The 14275-nt window shown below is 45.9% G+C and overlaps 2 protein-coding genes and 1 non-coding gene across 3 annotated transcripts in view; 1 reads left to right on the plus strand and 2 right to left on the minus strand.

The window, feature by feature from the left end:
- Rfc4 (replication factor C subunit 4) overlaps positions 1–14275 on the plus strand; it is a 751101-nt gene that overhangs the window by 391834 nt on the left and 344992 nt on the right. The gene's annotated exons all lie outside the window — the stretch shown is intronic.
- On the minus strand, positions 1092–3610 carry Rtp1 (receptor transporter protein 1). The gene is made up of 2 exons (XM_050160026.1): positions 3339–3610; positions 1092–1611 (listed from the first exon to the last, which is right to left on the minus strand). The coding sequence occupies exons 1-2, from the start codon at positions 3608–3610 to the stop codon at positions 1092–1094; spliced, it is 792 nt and encodes a 263-aa protein (XP_050015983.1).
- Positions 7139–7244, minus strand: LOC126512318 (U6 spliceosomal RNA). The gene has a single exon (XR_007595007.1). It is a non-coding gene; the product is annotated as a U6 spliceosomal RNA (small nuclear RNA).

Raw genomic sequence — 14275 nt, forward strand, 5'->3', positions numbered from 1 at the left:
GTACTCTCTACCAACAAGGTTTTTTTGTTTGTTTGTTTTTTGTATCTTTCTCTTGTTACCCTTTCTTGCTGAGATGCCCCATCCCTGTGGTCCAGAAAGAGAACCTCTTTGGCAAAAATAAATAAATAAATAAATAAATAAATAAATAAATAAGCAAAAGGCAAATGTGGAAAAGTCAGTCAATGATTGTTTCAGCAAAATCATGGGTGGCCTGGCTGTTCCCTATTCTGGTCATCAGCGCAGCTGAGGATCCCAACCCTGAAAACCATCCGCATAACGGAGAGTCACTATGTGCAGTGTTCTTCCACAGCTCTCTCAGTTCTGGCCCAGTTCACCATGACCCCAGCAGCCAGTCATCTGTCAGCCAGGCAGACCGTGAGACCCACCTGAAGGACAAGGTGCTAGGAGCTTCAAGACAGGGAACATAAACAAAGTACAGTGGAGCCGCAGCCCAGCGCCCCATCTCTCTACTTCAGGGAAAACTACTGCGCCTGCATGAGGCAGAGCTGTGGGTGAGGGTCATCTTAAAGGCAAAGAGGTTCCTTTAAGCTATAACTAGATGCTGTGGGAAAGATGAGGACAGAGCGGGAGGCTAACAAGAGAGTGGAGTCCAGTTCGTTGCTTTAAGACCTTTTGAGATGGCCTAGTCCTGTAATTTCCAAGCTTGTTTTCCTTTTTAAGCAACTAAGCATATATATGTGCATATGCATGTATATACATACATATATATGTACATATTACATGGAATATATATGCGTATATATATCCATCCTTACATGGAAGTACTTCTGATTGCAGCAGGGAGAAGGAGCTGGTGGATGAGGAGAAAGCAGCTCGTGCAGCTCTATCTACCTCCCAAACCAAACGTCCCTGGGTACCTAAGAAGGACTTTGGAACCTTAGCTTTCTTGAAAAATCAACCTCCCAGCCTGGATCCTTAATTTTACAGATGGAAAAATTGGGTAGGTTCTCCGTGGTTCCCACTGAATCAATGACTGCACCGCATTAGAACGTGCCCCATTTTCCCAAGCCAGGTCTCACCTCACCCCTTCCCAACAGCTGGCTCCCCAGCCTCAGACCCACGCGGGAATCTTAGAAAGAGCTACGGAAGGAGAATTGCAGGTAGATTATGAGCAGCAGGACGGTAGCCCAAAATAAGCACCAGGGGATGGAGCAGAAGTTGCAGCCTGAGCCGGCTTCGGCCTGTGGCTTGGTGGGGCTGGGCTCACGGGAGAAGGTGTAGGTGTTCGCCTCCTCCTCCAGCAGCTTCTCGCTGGGCTTCCAGTGCACGATGCCTTCCTGGCAGGCCTCGCAGAACTCGCCGCGGTGTCGCCGGTTGTCCTGGCGACTGGCCACGTGGATGCGATAGTGGCCCCCGCGCTCCCCATAGCACTGCTCCCGCAGGCTGGTGATGAGGTTGTCCACCAGGCTTTCGATGTTCTCCTCCAGCATGCTGGATTCGTCCAGCCGCGCTGTGCCGCACTCATAGCACAGCTGCTTGAACACGCGCATGCGCACAGAACCAGCGCGCTGGGCACGGTCCAGGTACATGTGGAAGAGGATGACTACATGGGGCGACTGCCAGGTGTGCCAGCACCAGGAGCAGTGGAACCTGTCAGTGAGGGAAAGAGAAAGAGAGGACCATGGAGGGATGAAAATGGGCCAGGAAAGGGGTAAGGGAATATGGAGGCTGGCAGAGGTGGGGCCGTGTGCTGACAGTCCCCAGGGTTCATTAGCTTCCCCAGGAGGCCACCCTCCTTGCTCTGTGTGAGTGCCTAAGGGACAAGAGCAGCCTCCCTGACTTGGCACCGGGAATCTAGCAGTGGTCTGCTCCCTGGTTGCCAGCCCGCGCGCGCGCGCGAGACCTTGTCTCCCTTCGGCCGGGTTTCCTCAGCCCTTACCCCTTCTCCCAATTCTAAGGAACTCATTCTTTATCTATAAAATACCCTGGGTATATTGAGTCTCTGCCCACACCACGTGGAAGTCTGACAGCAAAGTTGAATCTTTCCGGCTAGGAGATAGAGAAGTCTATCTGTTAACACTGACTGAACAGACTGGGCCTAAATCAACAGACAAGGAACTATTAGCACCATCGACTGTTAGCGCAGGCCAGAGATCGTGCATTCCCAAGTCCTGGAAGTGGAGACGGGGTGAGTGAAGATGATCCCCACACACCGGCCAGAGTTTCCCACGCTGACCTCAGTCAGCCGGGAGTCGCAGTTCAGCAACAAACTCTGAGTTAGCCACAAAGTCCTCCTGCTCTGCCCCACAAGAACCTCCAGGAAGTAGCACCCTAACATCTGATGGAGGGGTGCCCACATTTTCATTTTAGTCTTTTTGCTTATTCATATCTTTAGCAATTATTTCTCTTACTCAGACTACACTTGGATTTCTTTTAAAAAAAAAAAAAAAAGGTCAGAATTGGAGGGGGGGTGTCACAGAAATTAACCTATCATTCATTTTGTTTCAGGACACAGTAAAAGAGCCAGCTAGAGAGAGGCCGGATCGTACCCTGCAGGGTTGACTGGAATGAACTGAAAACAGAACTGAGTTGACTGGGCCAAGCTAAGTGAGAAGGCTTTTGCTTCTGACCCAGATACCTGCACCACTCGGCTGCCCTCATTCAAGTCCCAGGAGCCTTCTTATAGTCCAGGTATTGATCTGAGTCTGGAAGGGGCCCAATATTCTGCAGCTCTAGCAAATTCTAGATGATCAACACCATCATCATCACCCCTGGAGCTCATAGTGAAAACCTCAACTAACCCTTCATTCAGCACTGGGGAAAGCATGGTCCAAAGAGGAAAATGGATTTCTCAAGAGACACGGAGCCAATGGCACAGTCAGTTTCTAGTGCGCTCCATGTGGTCGACATTTCAAACCAACTCGAGCTGAATTATCTAGGTTCAAACTGAGCTTCCCCAATACAAGAGCACAGATCCCTTGACTCCCAGTGGACCCAAGCCTTCCTTTTCTCAGCTCACAGATACTTTAAAAAACAATATTAAAGTCCAAAAGTGTGTAAACTTTCAGAATCAGAAACTAATACTTTTATTATTGCATATTCTCTCCTAGATAATATATATTATATAATATGCATTTTTCTAACTATTTATTTGCTAAGTGGAGAAACTGTAAGAACAGTTCTCCTGGTGAAAGGTGAAGAACTGAGCCCAACCCGGGGTCCATTTTAGGGATAACCTGCCTTCTCATCTACAGTAGCCTCACAGTGAGACTGGAGCAGGCACTTGTGTTCTGTGCATCCTTCTCGATCCTCCGAAGGCGCCCCCCGGCTAGGGTCCCAGACACTGTCTGCAGATCCCTTCTTGCTGGGCCACTCACCTGCCTGAGGCGTGAAGTTCCAGGTACTGCTTCCAGCCAGGGGCCAACACATTGTGCTTGAGGTTGGGGTCTATGATGAAGTCCCAGCTGTCAGCTGGCTTTGCCTCCTCCATCTTCTCATAGAAGACCTTCTTCCACTCACCTGTGGTCACACTCTTACACATGTCCTCGTCGGGGGCGAGAGAAGGCAAGCTCCACTTTAGAGAGAACGTGGGGAATGAGGGCAAGTGCAGGGCAGGGCAGCGTAGTCTCCACGGTCTAAAAATCCTCATTGGCAGGACCGGGAGGAAGCAGGACCCGACTCCCTCCTTTGTCCGCAGTGGAACCTGTTTCCAAGGCAACTAGGCAGGGTGTCAGGGGACACAACCTGGGGAAGAAAGAGTCTCTGGAAGGGTATTTCAGAGCCCCGATGGCAGTTTGCAGAAGCAAGGTTTCTGAGTCTCAGTGATCCAAGGCAGGTTGGGGGCCTGGCAAAAGGCTAGACTTCAGACCTTATCATCTTGGCCTGCAAGAGCATGGAGAGGTGATTATTTGAGAGCAGGCTCAATTTCACCTGGCCGCCCCCTAGAGGCATCATCAGCACCTGGCTGCTATGGTAACCACTATGCCTGAGGGAACCAAGGAGAAATAAGGGATGGGAAGATGTAGATCTGTTGGCAGGTTGAACTAGAATATAGCCTCCCTCTGCATAGCCACCCTTCTCATACCTGAACCACTGCCATTTGATATACATCATCAGAGATCTCATAAATCTCAGTGACTATGTCACCGTGCAGATCTGGGATTTATCTAATCGTATACATGGCACAGCTGCTCATAAGCCACTCCAACCCATTCATTCTTGTGTTTCAAGTATGTTGATGTGTCGGGCCCTGTGCAAGGTGCTAGTAACTGGATATGTGCCGGGTGACAATAACGTAATGAGATCCATACTGCAAGAACCATTGACAAGAGCGGTTACCTGTGCATAAAGGTAAAAGCCATTGCATCACCCAGGTAGCGAGACTATCTCCCAGTTAGTAACAAAAGAGAACCATCTGAGTCAATACTGCCTGCATCTAGAAACTTATAGTTTGCTAAATTTTTAATGGTAAAATAGCTCTTCTTATTCACTTTGATTCAGATCATTGGAAATATTCAACAATTAACTAGAGCAGGGAAAAGGAAGGCAGGCTCGCCAACCTCAGTGGAAATTCATTCAGAATGATCAGGGGGAAACACAAAATGGGAGCAAGAAAAAGAAATTGTTAAAAAACGGATACTGGAACAAGGGAGGCAAGTGGGTAAAAGTGCCCAGAGAACTTTAGCTCTGAAGGGGAATTGGGAAATGGAGAAATGATTGTACAGGGGGTGGGGTGGGAGGTGGGTTCATCTAAGATGAGCAAGGTCTGTATCAGGCTCTCGGGAAAGGGCTAAAACTAGCCCCATGGGGTAGACACTGTGCAGAGGGAGCCAGAATAGAGGCTAAGTGTGCAGACAGGTTGAGAGGTGGAGACAGAGTCCACCCTGGAATGGAAGAAGACCAGCAGGTGGTAATGGGCTCAGGACGTGGTCTGGCTGATGCTACATGCTATTATTTGGGTAATGACAAAGTTGCTGTGTCCTGATGGTGGTGGCATGAAATACTGCTCTGTTCCTCTCAACCTTCTCCCTTCTTCCTTCAAGCTTCCTTCAGGTGTCAACAAGCACCCGGGGCTCAGGAAAATGTGATGAACAAGAGCGGAGCTGATTCCATCTCAAAACTGACCAGGCAGACTGCAGTGGCCACATCTTTCTCAATTCAGGCACTTAGGATGGAACCCATGGCCTGCTGATTGCTTGCTCCTGAGGACAGAAGGCTGGTGGGGAATGGGAGCTCAGGACCTGACTCGCCCTGCTTGTGGGCGGCCAGACCTGTAATTTTTAGCATGTTGTTTTTCCCTTAAAAATCCATACACACTTATTACAGAAAATGTACGAAATAAAGATAAAATTAAACAAAGGCATTGCTCTGTCATAACATTCCTACCCAAGGTGACTGTTGTTAGTATGTTTGGGTTTTTTTTGTATTTTGTTTTCTTTGAGACAAGGTTTCTCTGTAACTTTGGAGCCTGTCCTGGAACTAGCTATTGTAGACCAGGCTGGTCTCAAACTCACAGAGATCAGCCTGCCTCTGCCTCCCAAGTGCTGGGATTAAAGGTGTGCGCCACCACTGCCCAGATGACTGTTGTTAGTATTAAGATAAATACCATAGGACATTGTGACATGTTTTATAACTAATGTCTCATAAATATTCTTCTAGGCCATTAATACTATTCACCAGTCCTGTGCTCTAGGTTGTATTATTCTGTTATATGAGTGGGTACCATTTCCATAACCCATCTTGCTCTTGAGGCAGCAAAGTTTAGTTCAGTCCCTCACAGATGAGCCCTTGGGTATTTAAAATTTATGCCCCACAAGTGTACATTCCCAGCATCAGAAACAATGCTGCTCACAGTCAGAAAGCACATCTCTGAGCTGGGCATCACGGCTTGTACTTATAATCCCAGCACCAGAGAGTCAGAGGCTGGAGGACTGAGTTCAAGGTCGTCCTCAGCTACATAGGGAGTTCATGGCTAGTTGTCTCAAAAACATAGAAACAAAAGGAAAGTCATTTCCTGACTTCTCCACAAAGTCTTGTTGTGGCTGCAGAATCTTCAAGTGGTATGAATTACATGCAGATTTCCTGCAAATCCTGAAATTGGAAGTTAATAAAGAAGGGCTGAGGCTGGCAAGTTGGCTCAGTGGGTAAAGTTCTTTGCCGCCGAGCCTGACTACGTGACTGAGTTCCAACTCCAGGACCCGCGGGATGGAAGGAGAGAACTGATCCCTGAAAGTCGTCCTCTGCTTCCCACACATGCCATGTCACTCACGCTCTGCGAAAGATGGTGCCGGGGCAGAGAATGTTTAGAGAAGATTTAAAATACAAAATGAAGGCCTGAAAAGTCTACTTTTTCTATCTGGTACCAGACACCGTCCTTCAGGTGCTCCTGACTCTGCATGAATGATGCCCTGATGAACACTGTTTTACCTCAGTTGGTTTAGCAATGGGATGATGGGAATACAGCACCTTTGGTTATTAAATGCATGAGCCCTGAAATAACCCATGTTCATTTGTTGTTGTTTTGTTTTGAATTCCTTTATATCTTATACATAGCTATCCTGTTCTATGTGACATGTATCTTTTCGTTACGATAAAATATGTTGTTGTTTTGTGTAATTGTATGTATATATTAACTTGCAGCACAATAGCGATCACTAAACAGCAGGAGCTCTCAGGCATTGTCTCAGATTCTTTATACATAGCGATTTGTTCCATCACAAGAGCAGTGGCAGCAGCTCCAACTTACAGATATCCCGGTGTAACTGAGATATCAGATAACCTGCCCCAGCTTCATCATTCGGCATTGGTTGAACTTGGATTTGAATGAGTATGACTGTTTTAACCAATGTGCTGTCTGTCCAATGTTGAATCGAGAAAAAATTGTTCGCCAATTAAATGTGTGTGTGTGTGCCATCTCGCCACTAGATGTGCCCATTTCAGTCTCCACAGATTGCAGATACTATGAATCAGTATCCTTTCAGCAAATGGCTCGTTGTGGTCCCGAGGCGACGGCCCCTCTAGATGAGGAGAGGGCAGCAAGCGATCCCCCAGGCTCTCTTTCACTACCAAGATGCAGTCTTCACTGTCGAATTCAATGAAGCATTCACACCCACAAACCCACAATGTTCAGTATAATTATTTCAGAGCCGAAGGAGGAATTCAATCCAAAATCTTTCTCGAAATTGAGGCTGATTTCCTAATTTGCATGTCCTTCTTGCTCAGAGGCCGGGCTAACCCTCTCTGTCAGGTTCCAGTTTTAGCGTATGTGCTGCCAAAGTGAACACATAGTCTGAAGTTGTCCCAAAGAAAACACACTGCGGCTTCTCTCTATGCACAACCCTGCAAGCTCATAAACACTTGGTGCCAGGGACTCAGGCACAATGGAAGGAGCTGTGTGTCTGGAATCAGGAGTTCAAAGACCTACGCTAGCCCTTCTGCAACTGATTTGGGGACCTCACACGAGTCACTTATTTCCTCTTGGCCTTCACTTTTCCATCCACTCAAAGAGCTAGAGTAGGTGAAAAATGCATGGTGTCCCTGGCTACAGCCATGCATGGTTTAAAGAGCTTTAGACTTAGTAACCTGAATAGTTGGGAGGATAGAAGGTTGGATGAGGTCGTGGGATGGAAGAGAACACTTCAAAGAGGAGCACAGGGGTGCCTGGAGCCAAGGGCCGCCTGTGGTACAAAGCAGACAACATAGAGCCTGATGCTCTCCTAGGTTTGAACCAGACACAGTAAGAGGGATGGAAATTAAGTCTAGAACCACTCAATATTAACACTGGAAGTGACGACTAAGGTTTTGGGGGGATATTTCCTCAAACTGTTAACTAAATCAGAACTCTTGGCTCTGAATTAAAGCAGTCAACTCTGAGATAAGTAAACTGATCTAACCAACTTGTTAGATGCGAAGGAAGCTGTCCGAAGTGGTAGCCACTGGCCAAGGTGAGCTGGAGGCTGGAGAAGTTCCTAGATAAGCACTGAAAGCTGAGAGAAGCTTACAGCAAACATGGTTAGAATGAACCTTGTACAAGTATTTTTGCAGGTGTTGCTACGATAAACATTCTGGTGAAAACAAGGATGCTAAAAGTGAGAATCATTGTGTGTGTGTGTGTGTGTGTGTCTGCAGTTAGCCAGCTGATGCAATCCCCATTGGCACAAATTAAGTTTAATTTGAGACCTGAGTTCACTATGCAGAGGCTAGCACAATGCACCCTTCTGTACAGAAGGGTGCTTAATAATAATTTCAAAATTCTACCAAGACAGAAGAGCAAATAGAAACCACACTGTACCTTGCCCTGTTGAAAGAGCTCTGACGCTGGAGAATCCAAACTCACAGATCACAGATTTAAATGCCTTTGAAGCCTTTGGCTTCCGTTTGGGTTTTGAGAATATGTGATAATATTTTAAGCTCACAAGGGGTTTAAAACTAAATCCCTACTAGAAAACACGGTGATTAAAAGAAAAGAAAGAAACTGCCTCTGACGTATTTGGCCTGACAGGAAATATAATATTCAACTCATTACGCTGCCATTGTTCATCAAGATCCTATGAAAATAAGTATTGTCCATCTCAACACAGCATGCTCACGAAGAGCAATTCCAACCAGGAGCAGTTTCCCATCCCTATGTGGCATCTGTGGAGATAAGGTGAGTTTTGGGGAGCTGTACCAAAGACCAAAATATTCTCCTGGCTCCCAGCGGCCAGGGATCAAAGATCTAAACTTGCTTGATATCCTACAGCAAAGAATCTTTCATCCCTAGAGCCCCACGGGTGTGGAGTCACAGCAGTAAGCCCTTCATTGACTTAATGATGAAGATGTAGTTACAGCTCGCGATTTGCAGTTCAAAGGAATCACCATGCTTCTTCCTGAGTAGAAACACCCTTCCCTGGGAGTCAAGTTCTCTACACCATCCCAGGAAATGCATTCTTAGCAAACTGCTGGGACTAGCTTCGAGGGCGCCTTTATCTGCCCTTTCCAACCCTTAATCATTTGGGACTAGACAGGAAAAATCAAACAACAACATGGTATCTTCATTATTCATTCAGAGCATGCAGCACACCTCTGAGAACACCACTGGAGCCTGGCAAGAGACTGTCACCCAGCTGTCTCCATAAATAAGCCTCCCAAAGACAGGTCCAGTGTAAACTCAGGCAGGATGCTTCAGGATGAGGGTCGGTATTGTAGAACCAATGAGTTCAGCTGTGAAGCTCTCTGACTATGACGCCCGCCACCCTACTGATCACCAAGTTGATTTGGCAGATCTGGCTGGGTAGGCAGGTGTCTCCTTCTTGCCCCACTACTCCGTGTATCCTCCTAAAGCTGCTTGTTCCAGTTAAAGACATCAGCCTTCCTCACTAGAAATGCGGTGTTCTTCAGTCAGTGTTATAGAGGCAGCTGCGTTCATCTGCTGGAGCCTCCCAACCAGTGCAGAAGGCCAATGGCTGTGGGAGCCCATGTGTGACTCAGTTTCCATCTGGAGTCCATTCTGACTTATAATTCAATGGAGTTCAAGCTTACCTGCTCCGCTTTTTCCTATAAACTTTGTCTGTGAGGAAAAGAAAAAAAATCACTCTATCTTGTAGAAGGTACACTGTTGACGCCAAACCTCAGGAAGGTCAAGACAGAAAGTAAGGCTGCTTCTGAGCAGCAAGCGCACATTAGAGAGGAGACTGCTCACCCAAGGACAGGAATAGTCTGTGGTTAGACACTAACTGGCTGTCAGTGCCATGCTTTGTTCTGCTTTTGTATATAAGCAAGTTCTGAAATAAACTCTGGGCTGTTTGGCTGTTTCGGTATGATCAAACAGACCTCCCAATTCTATGCTGTATTTTCTGTCTCAGTTCCTTTCATCTGATATTTCCTCAGCCTTAACGATCCCCAGTGCAGGAACCCTAGCTGACTTTGTAGGAGCTGGCTCCTACAAATAACTCTGCAAGCTTTAGATGAGTTTTCCATGGAGATTAGCTTCTCCTGGCAGTCTTGGGGGCACAGTCAGCTAACTCACTGTCAGGATTTGTCTTGTGGAATGTCTAAGCAGGAGGAAAGCACACTATCAGGTGTCTTGCTGTGTGGTCCAACATCAGTCTCACAGTTAAGAGGACAGCAAAGAAAAAAAAAAAAAGCTACATTTTCTACCCAGCCTCCAATGAATCTGTTGAGCACTCCCAGAAAAGGTGTGTCTACAACTTTCCCTTCTTTCCCTGTTCTCCTATTGTCTTCTTTTCTAGTTTCCCCCTATACTTTCAAGGCCTTGTGGCCAGTGAATAGACCTCCTTGTCACTGATAGTGACCACTTCCCGTGGGAGACTCATTCATTACCATGCTGACAAACATTGGCCCATGTGATGATGGCAACTGAGAAGTCTGCAAGGCGGAGACTCACAAAAGCCGGTGGCATGGTTTCACTCCACGTCCAAAAGCTGGACGACTAATGACATCAGTGATGCGAGGACCATGGTGACAGATGGCCCATCCCAAAGCCTCAAGGAAGAGAGTGAATCTCCCTTTGCCATTTTGTTCTGGCTCGGGCTCTAGCGCCGCATCTACAGCCTTCAGGCTGTGTGCACCCCAGGACACCAAAGAATGTGCTTCCCCCAAAAGTCACAAACTCATTTAAAACATGAAGGATATTTTGGCTATTTTTTTTTTTTTAGTAATTCAACTGCTCAGTTCTAATGTGTAAACTTTGTAGGTAACAATATCACGTCATGGTGTCTCGAGGTTATAAGGTCTTCAAAAAGACTGGATGCCCATGCAAACTCGCTTGAAAATATCCTTAAATAAACTCAAGAGAAGTAATACTTCCTAATACCTTCAGAGGCTACAAGATAATTACTACATTGCTAGATAACACCTTTGAATCCCAGCTTCTCAGTAATGAACTTGTTAATGAGAGAGAACTTCTGAACTCAGTGGAAAAAATAAGGACTTATTCTCACACTCACGGTCATGTTAGAGTTTGTTTTCCCCCTTTTGGAATGTTTTTCTTCCTACTTTACATATAGTAATCACACAAATTATAGAGCCCAGTATATCAGGATCATCTGCATATCTATCAATTCAGACATTTATTCATATTGGTAACATTCCAATTCCTCTCTGCTAGTGATTCTGAAATGTGAAAATAACTGTGGCCAACACTGTCACCATACTGTGCCATGTTGGAAGTGGTTCCTCCTCTACAGCAGTACCATCCTCCTCCTTCCAGAGGATTCTGCTTTTGACAGCCTTGATTCAGAGGCTTTGGAACTATGGATGTAATTTAGAGCTTGTTATATTTGACACATGCCACAAAAAAGTTAAGAGTTATGTGCAATATGCAAACAGGGCATGAGGTAGCAAAACTGCCAAGTACGTCCTTCAACACTGGTCACATCTGGTGCCAAATCGGTTAACTAAAACTAGCGCTTGAAAAAAAATATGGAAACCAATGTTGATCTTCCAAAGATCTGAGTCAATTCTTTAGTGAATGTTATTCAGAGGAGACATGAAGGGGTCCTCACTTGTCAACTATTCAGCAAGAATCCTCTTGAGGGGACCAAAGCAGAGATCTTTTCCGTACAACCCAATTCTTGGTTCAAATTGACTCCAGTCTGAATGACAGAAGTTCCAGAGAGAGAGAGAGAGAACTCCCATTTACCCTTGCTGAGCAAGGCTCTTCCCTTGAGATGGGTATGGCCCAGACCCACCCAGAGCTTAGGAAGGATAGTGCTGGCAAGACCCCTGAAGAGACAATGGTAGAGTTAGCAGGAGACAGAACAGCAAAACCAGTCTTGCTGACAGCTGAAGGCTATAGCCGAGACAATACAATGCTGCTTCCTTTTGGGGAGCCTATGGTGCCCTGAACTCTGCAGGAAGGGAGGGAGGAAGATGCTTTCTGGCCAGATCTGTGTAGCCACACAAACAAGTTCTCAAGGCCCAATCAAATAAGTGTTGCAGGGGAAATTAGCCAAGTGTGCACCACAGCGAACCCAATAGTCACTGACATTGGTATCATCTTACATGATTGTCAGTAGGAGGCTGTGTCTGAGGGCTTTGGCACCCAGAGCCTTTTCCATTTAGACTGCACCTTTACTATTTTCCTTGGCTATTTTCCATTGTTTGGCCGAATTACAATTTAGACATCCAAGACCTACGCTTTTGAAAGCAGCTGGAGTCTGGTATGACAGAGTGGAGCCATTCCGTCCTGCATTTCTGCAGGATTAGTTTAGGTGCAAACATGATACTCAGCTAAAACTTATCTACAAATGCAAACTACCAAAGAGATTGTATCAGCAAGACATCTGTGGAAAGAACAGAAAGGGAGAAACGGGGCCCTTCATTCTGTCATTCTTGTGTGGTTGGCAGTGTGACCCAAAGAACAGCTTCGCTCTCCCAATATTTTAATGTCCCCTGGAGTGGACCCTGTTACCTTAAATTCTTTTCCCTGCTGTACCAGTGGGTGGGCTGCAATGAATGGCAATCCTCTCCAGCTTAGGCTTGCCTCTCCAGACCCACCCCGGAATTCAGAAATGCCTATGTGCACATGACGCTTGTCTTCTCCACGGGCCATTGCATTCAAGTTTCTTTTCTGATGCTAAAACACCCAGGCCTCAAGCAACAAAAGAAGGAAAGGGGTTGCTTCTGTTTCCAGGTAACAGTGGATCGTTGAGGGAAGTCATGACAGGGATTCAAGCAAGAACTTGAAGTGGAAACCATGGAGGAGCTCCACTTGCTGGCTCATACGCAGGCTCGTCCTTGGTTATCTTCCTTATACAGCCCAGGCCTTCTCATGGGGAATCCCCAGTAGCTGGCCCTCCTACACCAGCTAACATTCGATTCCCTGCATGCATGTCTTCAGGTCAGTGAGTCTGCTCTGATTTTCAGGTGACTCTAGGCTGGGTCAAAATGATGATTAAAGCTAAACAGGACATATCAGATCATTCATTTTTTCCCCTTACCCGGTATTTTCCAAATTAAAAGGAGAATTGTCCAGAAACAGCTTCAAATTCTTAAATAAGTAACGTAATAAAAATAGCCACCTTAATAACACAGTTCTTGGCTATGTCTTTATCTTATTAAAGCACCCCTCCCCTAACTTTGTCCTGGTTCTATGGAAACCCAGTAGGGTCTGCAAAGAGTGACCTAAGTATGAAAACCAGAGGGCATGAGTCTGTGACCTCTGAGAGAGTAGGCAGGAACCAAAGACCACTACAGGTCCATGAGTGAGTCTGGGACCACCAAGGGAGTAGGCCTGAGCCAGGACCTCTGCCGGAGAAGGCCCAAGGCAGCAACCTCACAGAAAGAGCCCCAAACAAGCAGTCTCTGTGGGAGCAGGCCTGGACAACCCCTGGTACTACAGAGAAAACCTACGGAGTGCCAAGCAACCTCCAGGAATATGGATTGACCAACAAGGTGACTGAAATTGTGGCCCTGACATTACCACAAGGAGCAACCATCTGAGCCTTGGATCCATTGGCACCTTTAAGATTGATCACCAGAGCCAGGCGGTGGTGGCGCACGCCTTTAATCCCAGGACTTGGGAGGCAGAGGCAGGCGGATCTCTGTGAGTTCGAGACCACCCTGGTCTACAAGAGCTAGTTCCGGGACAGGCACCAAAGCTACAGAGAAACCCTGTCTCGAAAACCAAAAAAAAAAAAAAAAAAAAAGATTGATCACCAGAGCCACAGACAGCCCCAACTACACCAATCAGATAAACATGGGTAGACAAAGTAAAAACACACGCAACACCACAAAAGGTAACATGACAAAGCAGAAGAAAATGACCTAAAAAATAACTTTAAGAGAATATTTGAGGCCCTTAAAAAGGAAATGAAAAAGTTCTTCAAAGAAATGAAGGAAAAGACAAAAAATTGGAAGACATCAACAAATTCCTCAAAGAAAACCATGAAAAAGAAATCAAACATATGAAAGAAACTATTCAACTTGGAAACTGAAACAGAGACAATAAAGAAAACACAAGCCAAGAGAATTTGTAGAAACAGAAATCATGAGAAAACAATCAGGAACCACAAAAGCAAGCATAAACAGCAGAATACAAGACATGGAAGAAAGCATCTCAAGCACTGAAAATACAATAGAGAAAATAGACTCATCAGTCAAATAAAACATTAAATCTAACAAAAGTTTAACACAAAATATCCAGGAAATATGGGACACCATTAAAAGACCAAACCTAAAAATAATAGGTATAGAAGAAGGAGAAGTTCACCTCAAAGGCATAGAAAATTTATTTAACAAAATCATAAAAGAAAATTTCCTATCCTAAAGACAGATATACCTATGAAGACCCAAGAAGCTTACAGGACACCAA

The sequence above is a fragment of the Alexandromys fortis genome, unplaced genomic scaffold (genome assembly GCF_014885135.2).
Source record: "Alexandromys fortis isolate MF-2015 unplaced genomic scaffold, M_Fortis_MF-2015_v1.1 scaffold_100_3062768_6864082, whole genome shotgun sequence".
Lineage (NCBI taxonomy): Eukaryota > Metazoa > Chordata > Mammalia > Rodentia > Cricetidae > Alexandromys > Alexandromys fortis.